The sequence below is a fragment of the Bombina bombina genome, chromosome 5, assembly GCF_027579735.1.
Source record: "Bombina bombina isolate aBomBom1 chromosome 5, aBomBom1.pri, whole genome shotgun sequence".
Classification (NCBI taxonomy): Eukaryota; Metazoa; Chordata; class Amphibia; order Anura; family Bombinatoridae; genus Bombina; species Bombina bombina.
Window position 1 is genome coordinate 815,780,451 of NC_069503.1, and position 16,024 is coordinate 815,796,474.

At 37.0% G+C, this 16,024-nt stretch overlaps 1 protein-coding gene across 6 annotated transcripts in view; it reads right to left on the reverse strand.

Moving 5' to 3' along the window:
• The window catches only part of PTPRM (protein tyrosine phosphatase receptor type M), a 1,348,209-nt gene that overhangs the window by 901,618 nt on the left and 430,567 nt on the right, over positions 1-16,024 (reverse strand). For all 6 annotated transcript variants that reach the window (XM_053714931.1, XM_053714930.1, XM_053714929.1 and 3 more), the window contains one exon: positions 4,714-4,985. In XM_053714931.1, the coding sequence (XP_053570906.1) occupies positions 4,714-4,985 (272 nt within the window). The remainder of the gene's footprint in view (positions 1-4,713; positions 4,986-16,024) is intronic.

Sequence of the window (16,024 nt, forward strand, 5' to 3'; positions counted from 1 at the left end):
TAGTTACCCCGAAACTGCTAAATCGACTGCTAAAACTTTCACTTTTATCTCCTAACAATCACAACCCAAACAAATAAAACTCCACTATTAACCTTGAAACCACCATGAACCCCAACATTAAAATCTCCTCCACTATTAGTCCCCTAGCTGTCACAACCCCTAACGGTAAAACCACTCTCTGCTATTAACAAAATAACCACTACAACCCCCAGCAATAAAACCATCCTCACTGTTAACCATCACAGCATCCCACTGATAAAACTATCCCTCTGCTAATAACCCCTAAAACCTCCATGCCCCAATTACAGAAGTGGATCTACTCAACAGAGGACCCTGAAATAAATAATAATAATATATAACAGAATAAAGGTTGCTGTGTTTAAATCCAGAGAGTGTAACAATTGTATTTCTTCTGTGTATATTGTCTGCACCCTGGTACTATATTTCAAGGCGAGTGGGAGTGCGCTATCTACTGTATTTTATATATATAAATACATATGTATTATGTCCTTATAATAAAGCCTAAAGTTTCCTAAAGTAACCGTTCAAACATATGAGTCCATTGAACTTATGGAACTCTCTTTCATTATTATTTGATAAGTGAATCCACTTACTAGAATTTACCTCAATCAATATGAGGTAAGTATGCTGGTCTCGAGGGTGAGACCTCTGATGTTCAATGCAAAATGTGACCTTCCTTTTCCTTGGAGTATGGTAGAGACGTTATTAGAATTTGTATAACACAATCCAAAGTGGATACTTTTATTAAAGCACAGAAATACCTTATAACTGCTTGAGGTTGAAATATGTGAGTGGGAAACTGTAAATAGTCAGAATTTTATGTTTAATAAACAATATTACACTATCTGCTTTTCTTTTTTCTGTTTTCACACTGTAACTAGGATTCTCTAAACACCACTGTATGGGGAAAACATCTCTACCATAATCCAAGGAAAAGGAAGGTCACATTTTGCATTGAACATTGGAGGTCTCTCCCTCGAGAAAGTGGCATACTTAGATCAATCTAATTGAGGTAAAGTCTAGTAAGTGGATTTACTTATCAATGTATATATACAAGTTTCACAAACAATAATAAAAAGAGTTTGTTACATTGAATGGACTCATAAGTTAATATGTCATATTATTACTACATATAGGGGCTTTATTATAAGGACATATACCAAACAGACTGTCATTTTTCTAGTGCTGGAACATTTTTCACTTCACCTCTCTTAGGGTTGGAGAGCACCCAACCTGTTTCCCAGCAGCAATAAATCACGTACTATTGTATTAATAATTAACATAATTGTGTTATTTCTAAAATAGTGCAGAATTTGTGCTGCTTCCTGACATTCTTTTGAACTAGGCATTCTACTTTTGAATACATATATATATATATATATATATATATATATATATATATATATATATATACACACATACATACATATTATTATTATTATTATTATTATCGGTTATTTGTAGAGCGCCAACAGATTCTGCAGCGCTAAACAGATTCCGCAGTGCTAATCAGATTCTGCAGCGTAAAACAGATTCCACAGCGCTAACATATATATGAGCATTGATACACTGGCAGTTAGCATAGTGTGCTGTATAATAATGTCAGTTTTTATACACTATACCTTGATAAGTACACTGCTCTGTATACATGGAGTTTGGCTGGTGAAAAACAATTGCAGCAAACAAAGTGTTATTTTGTTTCTATAGTGTTTAAATTTAGCTAATAGGTTATTCTATCTTGAGACAAGAGAAACATCTTGTAATTACACAGTGTTTAGCATCCCTTTAAAATAATATAAATATTTTTGAAGAATAGGCACCATTGAATTCCATTAGAAGTTACTTAATTTCCTTTTAATAAAATAAATGTCACACTTTAATGAATCATCACGTAGTATTCACAGTGAGTCTGCTACCCCTTGCTTTAAAAAAATAATAGTGATAATGTTTAATGTTTTACAGTGTATGTACTAATGTATAGAACCTTTCAGAATATATTTATTTCCCCTTTAGAGAAGAATCACACTGGATACTTATCTAACTTCTTGACAGATATTGAGACCCATAGAGACCATTACAAACATTTCTAAAAGCTATTCAATTGGATGTATATAACAATGCACACATCAGAGATATCTGGATCATAAAGTGTCCTTGTGGGATAAGCAACTCTCTGTATAGCACTTAGATTTAATGAGCATGAAGGATTGATCAAAAACGTTTAAGCTGAACACAGACATATTCCCTCTGAGAGACATTTTACTTTGACAAAACAATGAAAATCAGCAAAGATGGATGAGTGTAAAATAGCTTGCACAAACAGCTGCATTAAAGGGACATGGTACTGTAAATATGTGTTCTTAATGATCAATTTTACATACTGGATTATATTAAATTGTTTAGAAATAGTTCCTTTACTGTTATTTTGTCAATTGAAATAACTGTTTTTGCTTGTTGAAACCACCTTTTAGATGTATCTATATGAATCAAGCCATGTACAAGGTTATCCTGGAAGAAAACTTGCCTCCTTCTGCTCTGACAATGTTCCCCAACTCTGAGGATTGTTTTTTTTGCAACAGGGTAATGCTCCATGCCACACAGCCAGGTCAATCAAGTGTGGAAAAAGACCACCAGATCAAGTCCCTGTCATGACCAGTCTAATATCCAGAGCTGAACCCCAGTGAAAACCTCTGGAATGTGATCAAGAGGGAGATGTATGGTCACAAGACATTAAACAAAGCAAAATTGCATGACATTTTGCACCAGGAGTGGCATAAAGTCACCCAACAGCAATGTGAAAAACTAGTGGAGGGCACACCATGTTGCATGAAAGCTGTGATTGAAAATCAGGGTTATTCCACCAAATATTTATTTCTGAATTCTTGCTAAGTTAAAACATTAGTATTAATATAAGCTTGTTTTCTTTTGCATTATTTGAGTATAAACTGTATATATGTATGTATGTATGTATATATATATATATATATATATATATATATATATATATATATATATATATATATATATACATACACACACACTGTACATATGTATGTATATATACTATATATAAACACACTCACTTGCCTCTTTATTAGGTACACCTGTTCAATTGTTAGGTAATACAAATTGCTAATCAGCCAATCACATGGCAGCAACTCAATGCATTTAGGCATCTAGATGTGGTGAAGATGACTTGCTGAAGTTCAAACCTAGCATCAGAATGGGGAAGAAAGGGGATTTAAGTGACTTTTAATGTGGCATGGTTGTTGGTGCCAGACGGGCTGGTCTGAGTATTTCAAAAACTGCTGATCTACTGGGATTTTCACACACAGCCATCTCTAGGGTTTACAGAAAATGGTCCAAAAAAGAGAAAATATCCAGTGAGTGGTGAAATGGTCTTGTTGATGTTAGAGGTCAGAGGAGAATGGGCAGACTGGTTTTGAGATGATCAAAAGGCAACAGTAACTCAAATAACCACTTGTTACAACCAAAGTATGCAGAATACCACCTCTGAATGCACAATACGTCAAACCTTGAAGCAGATGAGCTACAGCAGCAGAAGACCACACCGGGTGTCATTCAGCTAAGAACAGGAAACTAAGGCTACAATGCACACAGGCTCACCAAAATTGGACAATAGAAGATTGGAAAAACGTTTCCTGGTCTGATGAGTCTCGATTTAAGCTGCGACATTCAGATGGTAGGGTATGTATTTGGCGTAAACAACATGAAAGTATGGATCCATCCTGCCTTGTATCAACAGTTCAGGCTTGGTGGTGATGGTGTAATGGCGTGGGGGTATTTTCTTGGCACACTTTGGGCCCCTTAGTACCAATTGAGCATTGTTTAAACAGCATAGCCTACCTGAGTATTGTTGCTGACCATGTCCACCCCTATATGACTACAGTGTACCCATCTTCTGATGGCTACTTCCAGCAGGATAATGCACCATGTCACAAAGCTCAAATCATCTCAAACTGGTTTCTTGAACATGGCAATGAGTTCACTGTACTCTAATGGCCTCCACAGTTACACAATCTCACTTTTGGAATGTGGTGGAATCGAAGATTTGCATCATGGATGTGCAGTCGACAAATATGCAGCAACTGCGTGATGCTATCATATCATTATGGACCACAATCTCTGAGGAATGATTCCAACACCTTGTTGAATCAATGCAACAAAGTCAGTTCTGAAGGAAAAATGGGGTCTAACCCGGTACTAGCAAGGTGTACCTAACAAATTGGTCAATAATTGTATATATATATATATATATATATATATATATATATATATATATATATATATATATATTTTGTATATACAGTATATACATATATACATATATACTGTATGTATGTATGTATGTATGTATATATACTGTGTATATATACTGTATGTATATATATATATATATATATATATAAATATATATGTAAAACATTTTATCCTCAGGATTAATTAAATGTTTTACATCAGATAGGAATATGTGCAGAATGGACATGCTTAGTGGTTCTTATCAGCCATCAAGTCTATGTTTGTTTCAGAAATAATCTCATGTTCATGTTAGGGACCCATACAATTTTTTTTACAAATCAATAAATAATAAACCATTGTAAAGGCTAAAAAAAAAAAATACACTAAAGACGTAACAGTAAAATCTCTCAATAGAAAAAAGCCTTATTATACCTGGTAAAAATTTGGCCAAAAGGTGCTTATAGCCAGTTCTGCTCGGTTCCATGTGCCAGTCGCAGTCCCTGATATATTCCAGATAGGGCTTCCTAGCTGCCCATTATTTACAGTCACATAAATATTCATAGACCCTGGGAGGGATCCACTCTTGCTTGATACGAAGTAGTGGAAGTCAATACAGTGTGTGTCATTCTCTTTGAGCTGAGGTAACAAGAGGACTGCCTTTTTACCAGAAAAATTTCCAGAAGCATTCACCATCATAAATGACCCTGAAATGTAAAGAAATACAACGTTAGTCAATTTTTGGATATGCCTACATATGTTTTCCTTGTGTGAATTTAATTTGTTCCAAGGATAGATACAAATTTCCTCGCAATTAATTAAATGCTTTGTACTCTCTCCATTACAACCTTTTTGTCTACGTGGAGACACACGATAATGGAAGTCGCATTGCATTTAAAGCTTATCACCATAGAAGTGTTCTGGGCTTTGATAAACTTCAGTTATCTAGTTAGGAGGAATTGTTGTCATTGTAATATGGTAGATTAATTGATGCTAACGGATATTCATGTATGCCTGCTGTCTTTGTTCTTTTTTGGTTGTGTGTGCTAGGTGTTATGCCAAATATAATAACATCTTTTTTTTCAATCATTAATCATTTACAAAGCTGCAAAATACTTTTTTTTTTCAAACTGTGTAAGTTGTATATAGTAACTTTTTTATAGCAAACCAAAAAGGACAGCCTTATAAGGCATGTTACCTAAATGCTAAATAATTTAAAAGTGATACAGCATATTTGAAAAACCTTACTAGAAAATATCATATCACCTTTGTGTAAAAAAGATATTTTACCTAAAAAATTCCTCAGCAACCAAATTCCACCTTAGAGGAATTTTAAACATCCAATCTGGATGATTATACTGGGACTTACAAGGAAGCATCAGGCATGTACAGGGACTTTATGTCTCTTATCAGTTTAATAAAGTTTGCTATGAAAACTTACAATATTTCAATGATCAGATAAAAGTATGAACTCAAATTTGATGATACTAATTAATAGACATGTGCCTGGGCCAACAATTCATTTTGTCTGTAAGATTTTTTTTAGGATTTTCTAAAATGTTCAGTATATCCAAATTTAGTCTGTGCAGGCATACAGTTCGTATGAATATTGGATTTGGATTTGTTACTATTATTTTCAATAGGAACATTTATAGACAATTTTTTTCAATCTTAAAAGAACATACAACTCTTGTAAGACTGAAATTCATCATTTAGTGCCTGACCGGCTGTCCCTAACATCAGTCATTACATTATGTTGCATATGGCAGGATTGGACAGGGGACATGGACAAAAGAATAAGGGCCCCTGTACATCATTACAAAGAAGCTTATTAATCAAACAATAAAACTCCTTCCCCCATTCCTGCACCTTTTTTTGGCACCAAAAAGCATGAACTAATGAAGCAATCATTTGTTTTTCGTTCGTTTCAGCCAATAATGTATTTGGCTGTTTGTAAATCAAACGACTCGTCAGAATCCCGAATGCACATTTCTACTAATAAGCTTTTTATTCATCACACAAACAAAAACATACAAGAGTAGCTGAAGGGTAACTGCTCACACAGTAGGTAATATAATGAGTTCAAGTTAATTCAAATAAAGAATGCAAACATTTTAAACTGGAATCACTTTCTAAACACTGGTTCAATTTTAATCATTTTGAATTTGTACAAAAAACATTGTATAGCAACTCAGTCACTCGTATTTTATTGAATTCAAAATAATTTCAGTCAATAAGTAATGTTTGAATCAGAAAACGATTTAAAAGCAAAATCTAGTTAAACAGAGAAAAAAATATCAAAAAGCAAACTTTTATAGTTGTAATTATACATGTAGCCTTTCCAAAGCAAAATATATCTTGCAGAGAACAAGGCAGTTTTTAAAAAATTGCTTAAAGTTTAATGTGAGACAAACGTGTTATCCACATTTGAAAGCTAGAAAGGTTTCTTAAAGGGACATTAAACTACTGGGTAAAACTACAGTAGTATGGTTACTTATTACCAACCATGCTATTATTTTCCCTCCTGTATCTGAAGCTGTCTTTAAAGCCTTTCCCTTACTTTAAAGGGACACAACCCAAAACATTTCTTTCATGAGTCAGGTAGAGAATACTATTTTAGACAACATTCCAGTTTACTTCTATTATCTAATTTGCTTCATTCTTTAGATATCCTTTGTTGAAGAAATAGCAAAGCACATGGGTGAGCCAATCACACCAGGCATCTATATGCAGCAACCAATCAGCAGCCACTGAGCCTATCTAGATATGCTTTTCAACAAAAATATTCCAATATAATGAAGCAAATTAGATAATAGAAGTAATTTAGAATGTGGTTCGAAATTGCATGCTCTTTCTAAATCATGAAAGAAAAATTTTGGTTTCATGTCCCTTTGACTTACTACAGAATCCACGCAGAGAAGATGCAGAGCTTCACAAATACTTGTAAGGGGTTAAAATAAGAGAATGACTAAATACAGCTGCAGGAACAGGAGTAAAAATAATAGCTTGGTGAGTAGTAACTGTTCTACTATAGGCATGCCTAGCAGTTTTATCTCCCTTTAAATAAATATTTTTATAGACATTTATATCAAACAGATTAATATTTTGAAAATACAGGCAATGTCAACAGGATATGTTTTTTTTGTTTTGTTTTCAAATGTATTGTTTCTTACTTTATATATATATATATATATATATATATATATATATATATATATATATATATATATATACAGGGAGTGCAGAATTATTAGGCAAATGAGTATTTTGACCACATCATCCTCTTTATGCATGTTGTCTTACTCCAAGCTGTATAGGCTCGAAAGCCTACTACCAATTAAGCATATTAGGTGATGTGCATCTCTGTAATGAGAAGGGGTGTGGTCTAATGACATCAACACCCTATATCAGGTGTGCATAATTATTAGGCAACTTCCTTTCCTTTGGCAAAATGGGTCAAAAGAAGGACTTGACAGGCTCAGAAAAGTCAAAAATAGTGAGATATCTTGCAGAGGGATGCAGCACTCTTAAAATTGCAAAGCTTCTGAAGCGTGATCATTGAACAATCAAGAGTTTCATTCAAAATAGTCAACAGGGTCGCAAGAAGCGTGTGGAAAAACCAAGGCGCAAAATAACTGCCCATGAACTGAGAAAAGTCAAGCGTGCAGCTGCCAAGATGCCACTTGCCACCAGTTTGGCCATATTTCAGAGCTGCAACATCACTGGAGTGCCCAAAAGCACAAGGTGTGCAATACTCAGAGACATGGCCAAGGTAAGAAAGGCTGAAAGACGACCACCACTGAACAAGACACACAAGCTGAAACGTCAAGACTGGGCCAAGAAATATCTCAAGACTGATTTTTCTAAGGTTTTATGGACTGATGAAATGAGAGTGAGTCTTGATGGGCCAGATGGATGGGCCCGTGGCTGGATTGGTAAAGGGCAGAGAGCTCCAGTCCGACTCAGACGCCAGCAAGGTGGAGTACAGGTTTGGTCTGGTATCATCAAAGATGAGCTTGTGGGGCCTTTTCGGGTTGAGGATGGAGTCAAGCTCAACTCCCAGTCCTACTGCCAGTTTCTGGAAGACACCTTCTTCAAGCAGTGGTACAGGAAGAAGTCTGCATCCTTCAAGAAAAATATGATTTTCATGCAGGACAATGCTCCATCACACGCGTCCAAGTACTCCACAGCGTGGCTGGCAAGAAAGGGTATAAAAGAAGAAAATCTAATGACATGGCCTCCTTGTTCACCTGATCTGAACCCCATTGAGAACCTGTGGTCCATCATCAAATGTGAGATTTACAAGGAGGGAAAACAGTACACCTCTCTGAACAGTGTCTGGGAGGCTGTGGTTGCTGCTGCATGCAACGTTGATGGTGAACAGATCAAAACACTGACAGAATCCATGGATGGCAGGCTTTTGAGTGTCCTTGCAAAGAAAGGTGGCTATATTGGTCACTGATTTGTTTTTTTTTTGTTTTTGAATGTCAGAAATGTATATTTGTGAATGTTGAGATGTTATATTGGTTTCACTGGTAAAAATAAATAATTGAAATGGGTATATATTTGTTTTTTGTTAAGTTGCCTAATAATTATGCACAGTAATAGTCACCTTCACACACAGATATCCACCTAAAATAGCTATAACTAAAAACAAACTAAAAACTACTTCCAAAACTATTTAGCTTTGATATTAATGAGTTTTTTGGGTTCATTGAGAACATGGTTGTTGTTCAATAATAAAATTAATCCTCAAAAATACAACTTGCCTAATAATTCTGCACTCCCTGTATATATATATATATATATATATATATATACACACACAAAAAAAATACAGGCCCCGATAGACAAAGGAGGTCTCGGCCTCCCCAATCTTAAAATGTATTACGAGGCTGCCATGCTAACTCACATATCAAGCTGGGGTCCCAACGAGGAATACCCTAGATGGTATGAAATAGAGCAGGCCTCTTTAACTCACAATGTACTACTCCGAGACTTGGTATGGATCCCGCAGCACTGTAAACCACTATCTCTTACTCCCAATCCTATCATTAGGCATTGCCTTGGTCTCTGGCACAAACTATGCCACTCCTCTAGAGTAGCCCCCCATCCATCCCCCGCTCATGGTATCCGAGGGCTCCTTAGGGGGCTCCCGGATTCGAATGTACAGGTTTGGACTACTGTCTCCATAGAAACTGTCAGGGATATGATTGTAGATGGTGTTTGGGCGACTGGACCCACTCTGGTAACACAATACTCAATCCCACGTAGACTGCACTTTGAGGTAACACGTCTTAGGCCATTGCTACATAGCTGGAATTTCTTTAAATCTTCCCCACGAGAGCCCACACTATGGGAAACTAGGTACCAAATGGGACTGCAGGGACATCGCCCATTGACGGTTCATTACCAATGCCTCCAGGACCTCCCTACACTCCAGAAGACACATAATATTCTTGCCTGGGAGAGGGACCTAGGCCAGGTTTTTGATAGCCAACAGTGGACAAGAGCCATCGCACATACTAGACAGGCAATACACAGTGTAACACTTTTCAAACTATTTTATAAACTCTTGACGAGATGGCACTGGGTGCCTAGCCGGTTAAGTAGATTCCCGACTGCTGTCTCTGACAGGTACTGGAGAGGTTGTAACCAAAGGGGGGATGACTTACATATCTGGGGGGCTACCCAGAAATTCAGAAACTATGGACCAAGGTCCTTGACCTAGGCGGACTCCTCGCTCTCCCGACAGATAAGGGCCCAGAGACCTACATACTCCACCTAAACATTCCAAAACTCCACAAATCACTAAAACACCTTTTTGTTTATTTTTTGATGGCCACCAAGTTTGCTATCGCAAGACACTGGAAACAACCTAACGCACCCCATTTGGGGAAAGTACTCGAGATACTCTCTACAATAAGAACAATGGAGGAAGCAGTATACTTAAATAGAGGGCTCATTGACCTACATGCTGACATTTGGTCCATATGGGACACACTCCCATGACACACGTTGGTTACTACCTGAACGTGTGGTTAGCCCTGCTGCTGGATTCTTCCCCCTCCACTACTCCCTTCCCCCATTACCCCCCTTTTACTCTCTAGTCTTTGCCCTTTCTTTCTCTTTGTTTTTTTTTTTCTCTTTAGCTTCCTTTCTCTTCCTACCGCTCTATTGTACAATCAGGTTTATATGAAGCTTGAAAATTGAGCTGTTGATCAATGGATGCCTGACACTGTTTGCATTTTTCTTTTCTCTCTTAATATTGAAAATGAGGTTGTTCTGTATAAGCTAGACGTCAAGGGACGCCTGGAAGGCATACAGAAGTAGGGTACTTAATCTACATTCTGCTGTTAACTGTGTAAAATGTATGGATTCACCTAACTGTACCCCACCAATGTTTTTCTGTATTTGTTGTAACCTCAATAAAAAGATTAAAAAAAATAAAAAAATAAATAAAAAAAATATAAAATGTCCCTCAGAGTACAATCTAGGAACAAGAAAGGGTTTTGTGTAATAGGTGACAAGTTTCTGTGGAACTATGCTCACTACTCAAAATTTCATTGAGATTAAATCTCTTAAAGGAAGTCTAGTCAAAATGAAACTTTCATGATTCAGATAGGGCATGCAATTTTAAACAACTTTCCAATTCACTTTTATCATCAAATTTGCTTTGTTCTCTTGGTATTCTTTGCTAAAAGCTAAATCTAGGTATGATCATATTCTAATTTCTAAGTCCTTGAAGGCAGCCTCTTATCTCAATGCATTTGACAGTTTTTCCGCAGCTAGAAGGTGTAAGTTCATGTGTGCCATATAGATAACAGTGTGCTCACGCCCGTGGAGTTACTTATGAGAGTGCACTGATTTTCTAAACTGCAAATCTGTCAAAAGAACTGAAAAAAGGAGGCAGTCTGCAGAGGCTTAGAAACAAGGTAATCGCAGAGGTAAAATGTATATTAATATAACAGTGTTGGTTATGCAAAACTGGGGAATAGGTAATAAAGGGATTATCTATCTTTTTAAACATTACAAATTCTGGAGTAGACTGTCCCTTTAAACTTTTACATTTTACTTTTGCCTTGGGCAAGGACTAATGACTGTAATCTTGCCAGGACTGTTAGTTTTATCAAATTTAGCACAATGTTAACATTTTTTAAATTATTATTAAAATTCCATATTATGGCAATCTTAAAAATATAAAGTTATTGGTTTTGAGTTTCATAAGACTGAAGTAGCTTATTTTTATGTTTAACAGATGACCTCATAATCATACACTTGAGCCACTTTAGTTGTAACAATGGTAAGAATTATTCTACACCAAAATGTTATTATAAATGTAGAAGTGGGTGTTGTTTTTCAACATTATTTAGAGTATGTGACTCATTTTTTCTTTAGTCCTATGCTGAAGGTTTTAAAACAATTTATTGGCTCAGCTGTACCATTTATATACTGTAGTGTTGTAAAGTCAAGTCAAAAGCATAATTGCTACTCATTTCTTTGTCAGTATTTTGAATTAAGAATAATATGGCTGCTGGGTCATATTAGATCAGCAATCTAATTCTCGTGTCATACTGCAAAATGATGTCAACATCTAACCAACACATTTTGACAATAACACAATGTAATTAGGACAAACAGTTTTCCCCATGTTTGCAAATCACTTCACACTTTCTGCTTTGTGTTACTTAAAACCCCTTGATTTCATAATATTGGAGAGATTTCAAAACTGTACATTGTGTGAACTTTTTCACCTGTAGCAGTGGAACAGGTACGTTCATTTAACTAAAATTAATTGAAATGCTCAACGAATGGTTTGTAATTCATTTAGAGAATCTGTGAAGAAAAAAAAATCACAAAACAGAGGGTGCCTCCTAGTGTGATACTGTGATTGCAGAGAGAAATGCAGATGTCTTGTGATGTTGTTTTACTCACAAGAGTGGCAGCACCATATTGTGCTGAGCCGGGCCTACTGGGATCTCTCAGTGTCTGTAAGGGTTAATGTTTTCTCCCTGTCCCTTTAAGCATATTGCCTATTTAAGGCACCTCCTACTTAGAACCAATGCTGCTTTATTGAAGAGTATACTACCTACTTTGTGTACACTCTGATCCTCCTTTGAGGCTAATCCTCAGAACTATTGTAAACCAGCCGTAATCCTCCTTGCTGATAGGAGTGATAACTTTGCACTAACCTTTTCATCTGTTTTTTCCTTTCCATCAGATACCTGCTGGAAGGTTTCAACTTGCTGGAGCTCTGCTGTGTCTGTGCGGTACACGCTGCCGGAGACGTCATCAGACACAGCCGACAGCACTTCTCACTGCCTGTCAGCTCTGACCGCTCTCCACGCTCCAGCTGCTTTCTCTAAGGAAACTTCACCGGGTGATACCTGCAACTCAGTGCTAACAAGCTGACCATCTCTGGAACTTTGATACAGGTCAGATTATTTGTTGGTTACTGCTAAAAGCTGTATTGTGAATCTTATCATTTATTTGAGTTGTGACTATCGATTCAATACTTAAGACTATCTATATGTTTTCCAGTTATATGTGATACTGCCTCATATTAGTTAGAGTGCATTGTTCAGAAAGTATTTCACTCTAAACTAATCACTTGGCACATATTAAAGTGCTAGGTATTCCTAAGGGATTCCTTCAGGAACACGTAGCCAACACCTAAACCTTTTCTAATCTCACAGGAACACTAACCTTTGTTAAAGAATTAAACAGTTCCTGCAATTCCATAACATAATAAAGCAGCCAGAAAAAAGATTAGAAAGGTTTGGGTAGTAGTGTTCTGAAGTACTACATTCTATTATTATTGAACTATGGAACCGGATCCACTTGCTGACAGAGTTCAAGTGTTGTCTGATAGACTAGATGCTCTGTCAGGCTCCTTCCATGAGCTCCAAGTTGAGAATCAGGCCTTAAAAGCCTGTTTAAGGGAGGTACTGGCCCCCAAGCCAAATCCTCCGGAACAAACACCTGAGCCCTTGGTCTCCCCGCCTGAGAAATTCTCTGGAGACAGAGCTCGTTTCAGGGAATTCAGGAATTCCTGCTTACTGTTATTTGACCTAAAACCACGCACCTATCCTACCGAAAGGGTCAGAGTCCTTACGGTCATTTCCTACTTAAGAGGGGAGCCCAGGGCTTGGGCTGACTCATTCTATGAGAACCAAGACCCTGTCTTGGGGTCTCTATCTAGTTTCTTCAACCAAATGGCGGCACTCTATGATGACCCTTTCAAACAGGTCTCTGCCGAAAATTCTCTTAGGGCACTTAAACAAAGGAAAAATCCAGTGGAGAATTATATCACCCTATTTAAAATCTCAGCACGTGATTCAGGCTGGAATGAGGTCTCCCTTAAGACACAATTTCGTCTGGGATTATCTGAAGAGATAAAAGACTAACTGTCTCGAATTGGAATCCCTGATTCCCTGGAGGATTTTTTCACACTCACAATCAATATTGATAGACGCCTGAGAGAACGTAGAAATGAAAAGGCTACAAGCTCCAAAAACTACCTCCCTGCATCACCTTATCAGGTGAAAGATAATCCTCAACCTATGGATATAGGCTTCATGAAAGGGCCACTCACCACGCAGGAAAAAGCCAGAAGAAAAATGCACAGCTTGTGCATGTACTGCGCCTCCCCATCCCATGAAGTGAAGGACTGCCCTATACTTACTAAAACTAAGAAGGGTAGGTTATCATTTCCTTATACGTCTTATATGTTAAAGACTATTAAAATCATTTACATTACTATCCCAATTCTTTTACAGTGAGACCACTTCCAGACATCCACTGAAGCACTTATAGATACAGGCTCATGTAGAAATTTCATTCATCTAGGTTTTGTGAAATCTAATAAAATTCCCTTTGTGTGTAAAAGTAATCCAGTCTCTGTGAAGGTTATTGATCAGTCTTTACTTGCTTCTGGGCCTGTACTACACCAAACTGACCCTATACAGGTAACGGTTAATAATTTGGTATCTCATTCTTGTGTATTTGATGTTATAACTTCCCCAATTTTTGACATCATACTCGGTATGGAATGGTTGTGTACCCATAAACCAGTAATAAATTGGGATAATCGGAGCTTAACTTTCCCTATCCTTAACACCTCCCCAGCAGACACTGATATATCTATTGTTTGTCATACTGAAGTTAATAATCTACCCACTCAGTATGCAGATTTTGCCGATGTGTTCGACAAAAAGGAAGCTGAGGAGACAGTGTAGGGAAGAGGGCACGCTATTCCATATTTGGTGGGCCTGTCCTAAAATTCAAGCATTCTGGACATCTATTATACCATATATACAAAACACCATTGGCACTTCGATGCCTCACGACCCGACTATCTACCTGTTCCACAAATACCCCAAACTCAACTCACAACTGCACTATAAACTACTACAAATAATGATTAACAGTGCAAATCAACTAATTCCAAGACTGTGGAAAAAATAATCAATTCCCACCCTAGCTCAGTGGATACAAGAGATACAACTCAATCTCAAGCTGGAAAGATATCACTATCTTTTAATAAACAAATTAGACACTCATGCAGAGATATTGTTTCTGTGGGATTCTAGACCCACTTAGGGCCCTACCACGACTCCTTTGTATACACTAATCAACTACATACAGACTACTCAAGACGAATCCCTCTACTTTCCTAAGACGACGTTGTGTTCTATGGGTTGTCACAGACTTTCACATTCCAGGCTTAGATGTTAATACTCCTTAATGTCATATTGCATTGATACCAGATGTATTTGTTTAGATGAAAACACACGGATACATGTATGCTTCGACCAATAATTAATGGACACACATGGAAATTATAACTGTTCAATGTTTATTGTTACTAGTTTACTTTGGTTATTTTGTTACAAAAAAGAAGGAAAAATTGTGAAAATGCAAGGCCCTCAATGTTGGGAACTTCACTGGTTCATCATTTAAAGGGGTTCTACAGTTTGGACTCTATTGAACTCCTTATGGACTCACTTATCTGAGATATGTATGGACTCTATATTTAACACAAGGCCTAAGCCTTTAATCTTTGTTTTGCCAGTGATCATTGTATTTGTTTTGACACATGTATGTTTTAAACAGAAATAAACAATTTTTCCTATAAAAAAAAAAAAAAAAAAAAAAAAAAAAAAGGAAGCTGAGGTTCTGCTAAGGAAGCTTACGATTGCCAGATTGACTTACTTCCTGGGGTCTCCATCCCTTACGGCCATATTTATCCACTCTCTAAACCAGAGCTGGACCATTTAAAGAACTATATTGATGACAACCTTAGAAAAGGGTTCATCAGACCCAGTACTTCCCCTGCTGGAGCCGGGATATTCTTTGTTACAAACAAAGACGATACTTTGAGACCTATTATCGATTACCGAGAATTGAATAAACGTACTCGTAAAAACAGGTACCCTCTCCCTTTAATCCCGGAATTGATAGAAAGATTGAGGGGAGCCACTGTTTTCACCAAGTTGGATCTTCGTGGTGCCTATAATCTGATACGAATGAGAGCTGGAGACGAATGGCTCACTGCGTTTCGAACTAGATACGGTCTATTCGAATATACAGTGATGCCATTCGGATTATGCAACGCTCCAGCAACATTCCAATGCCTTATCAATGATCTGTTCAGAGACATCTTGGATGTATATGTTGTAGTCTATTTGGACGATATTCTCATCTTTTCACAAGACCTAGATCAACATAGACTACATGTTAGGGA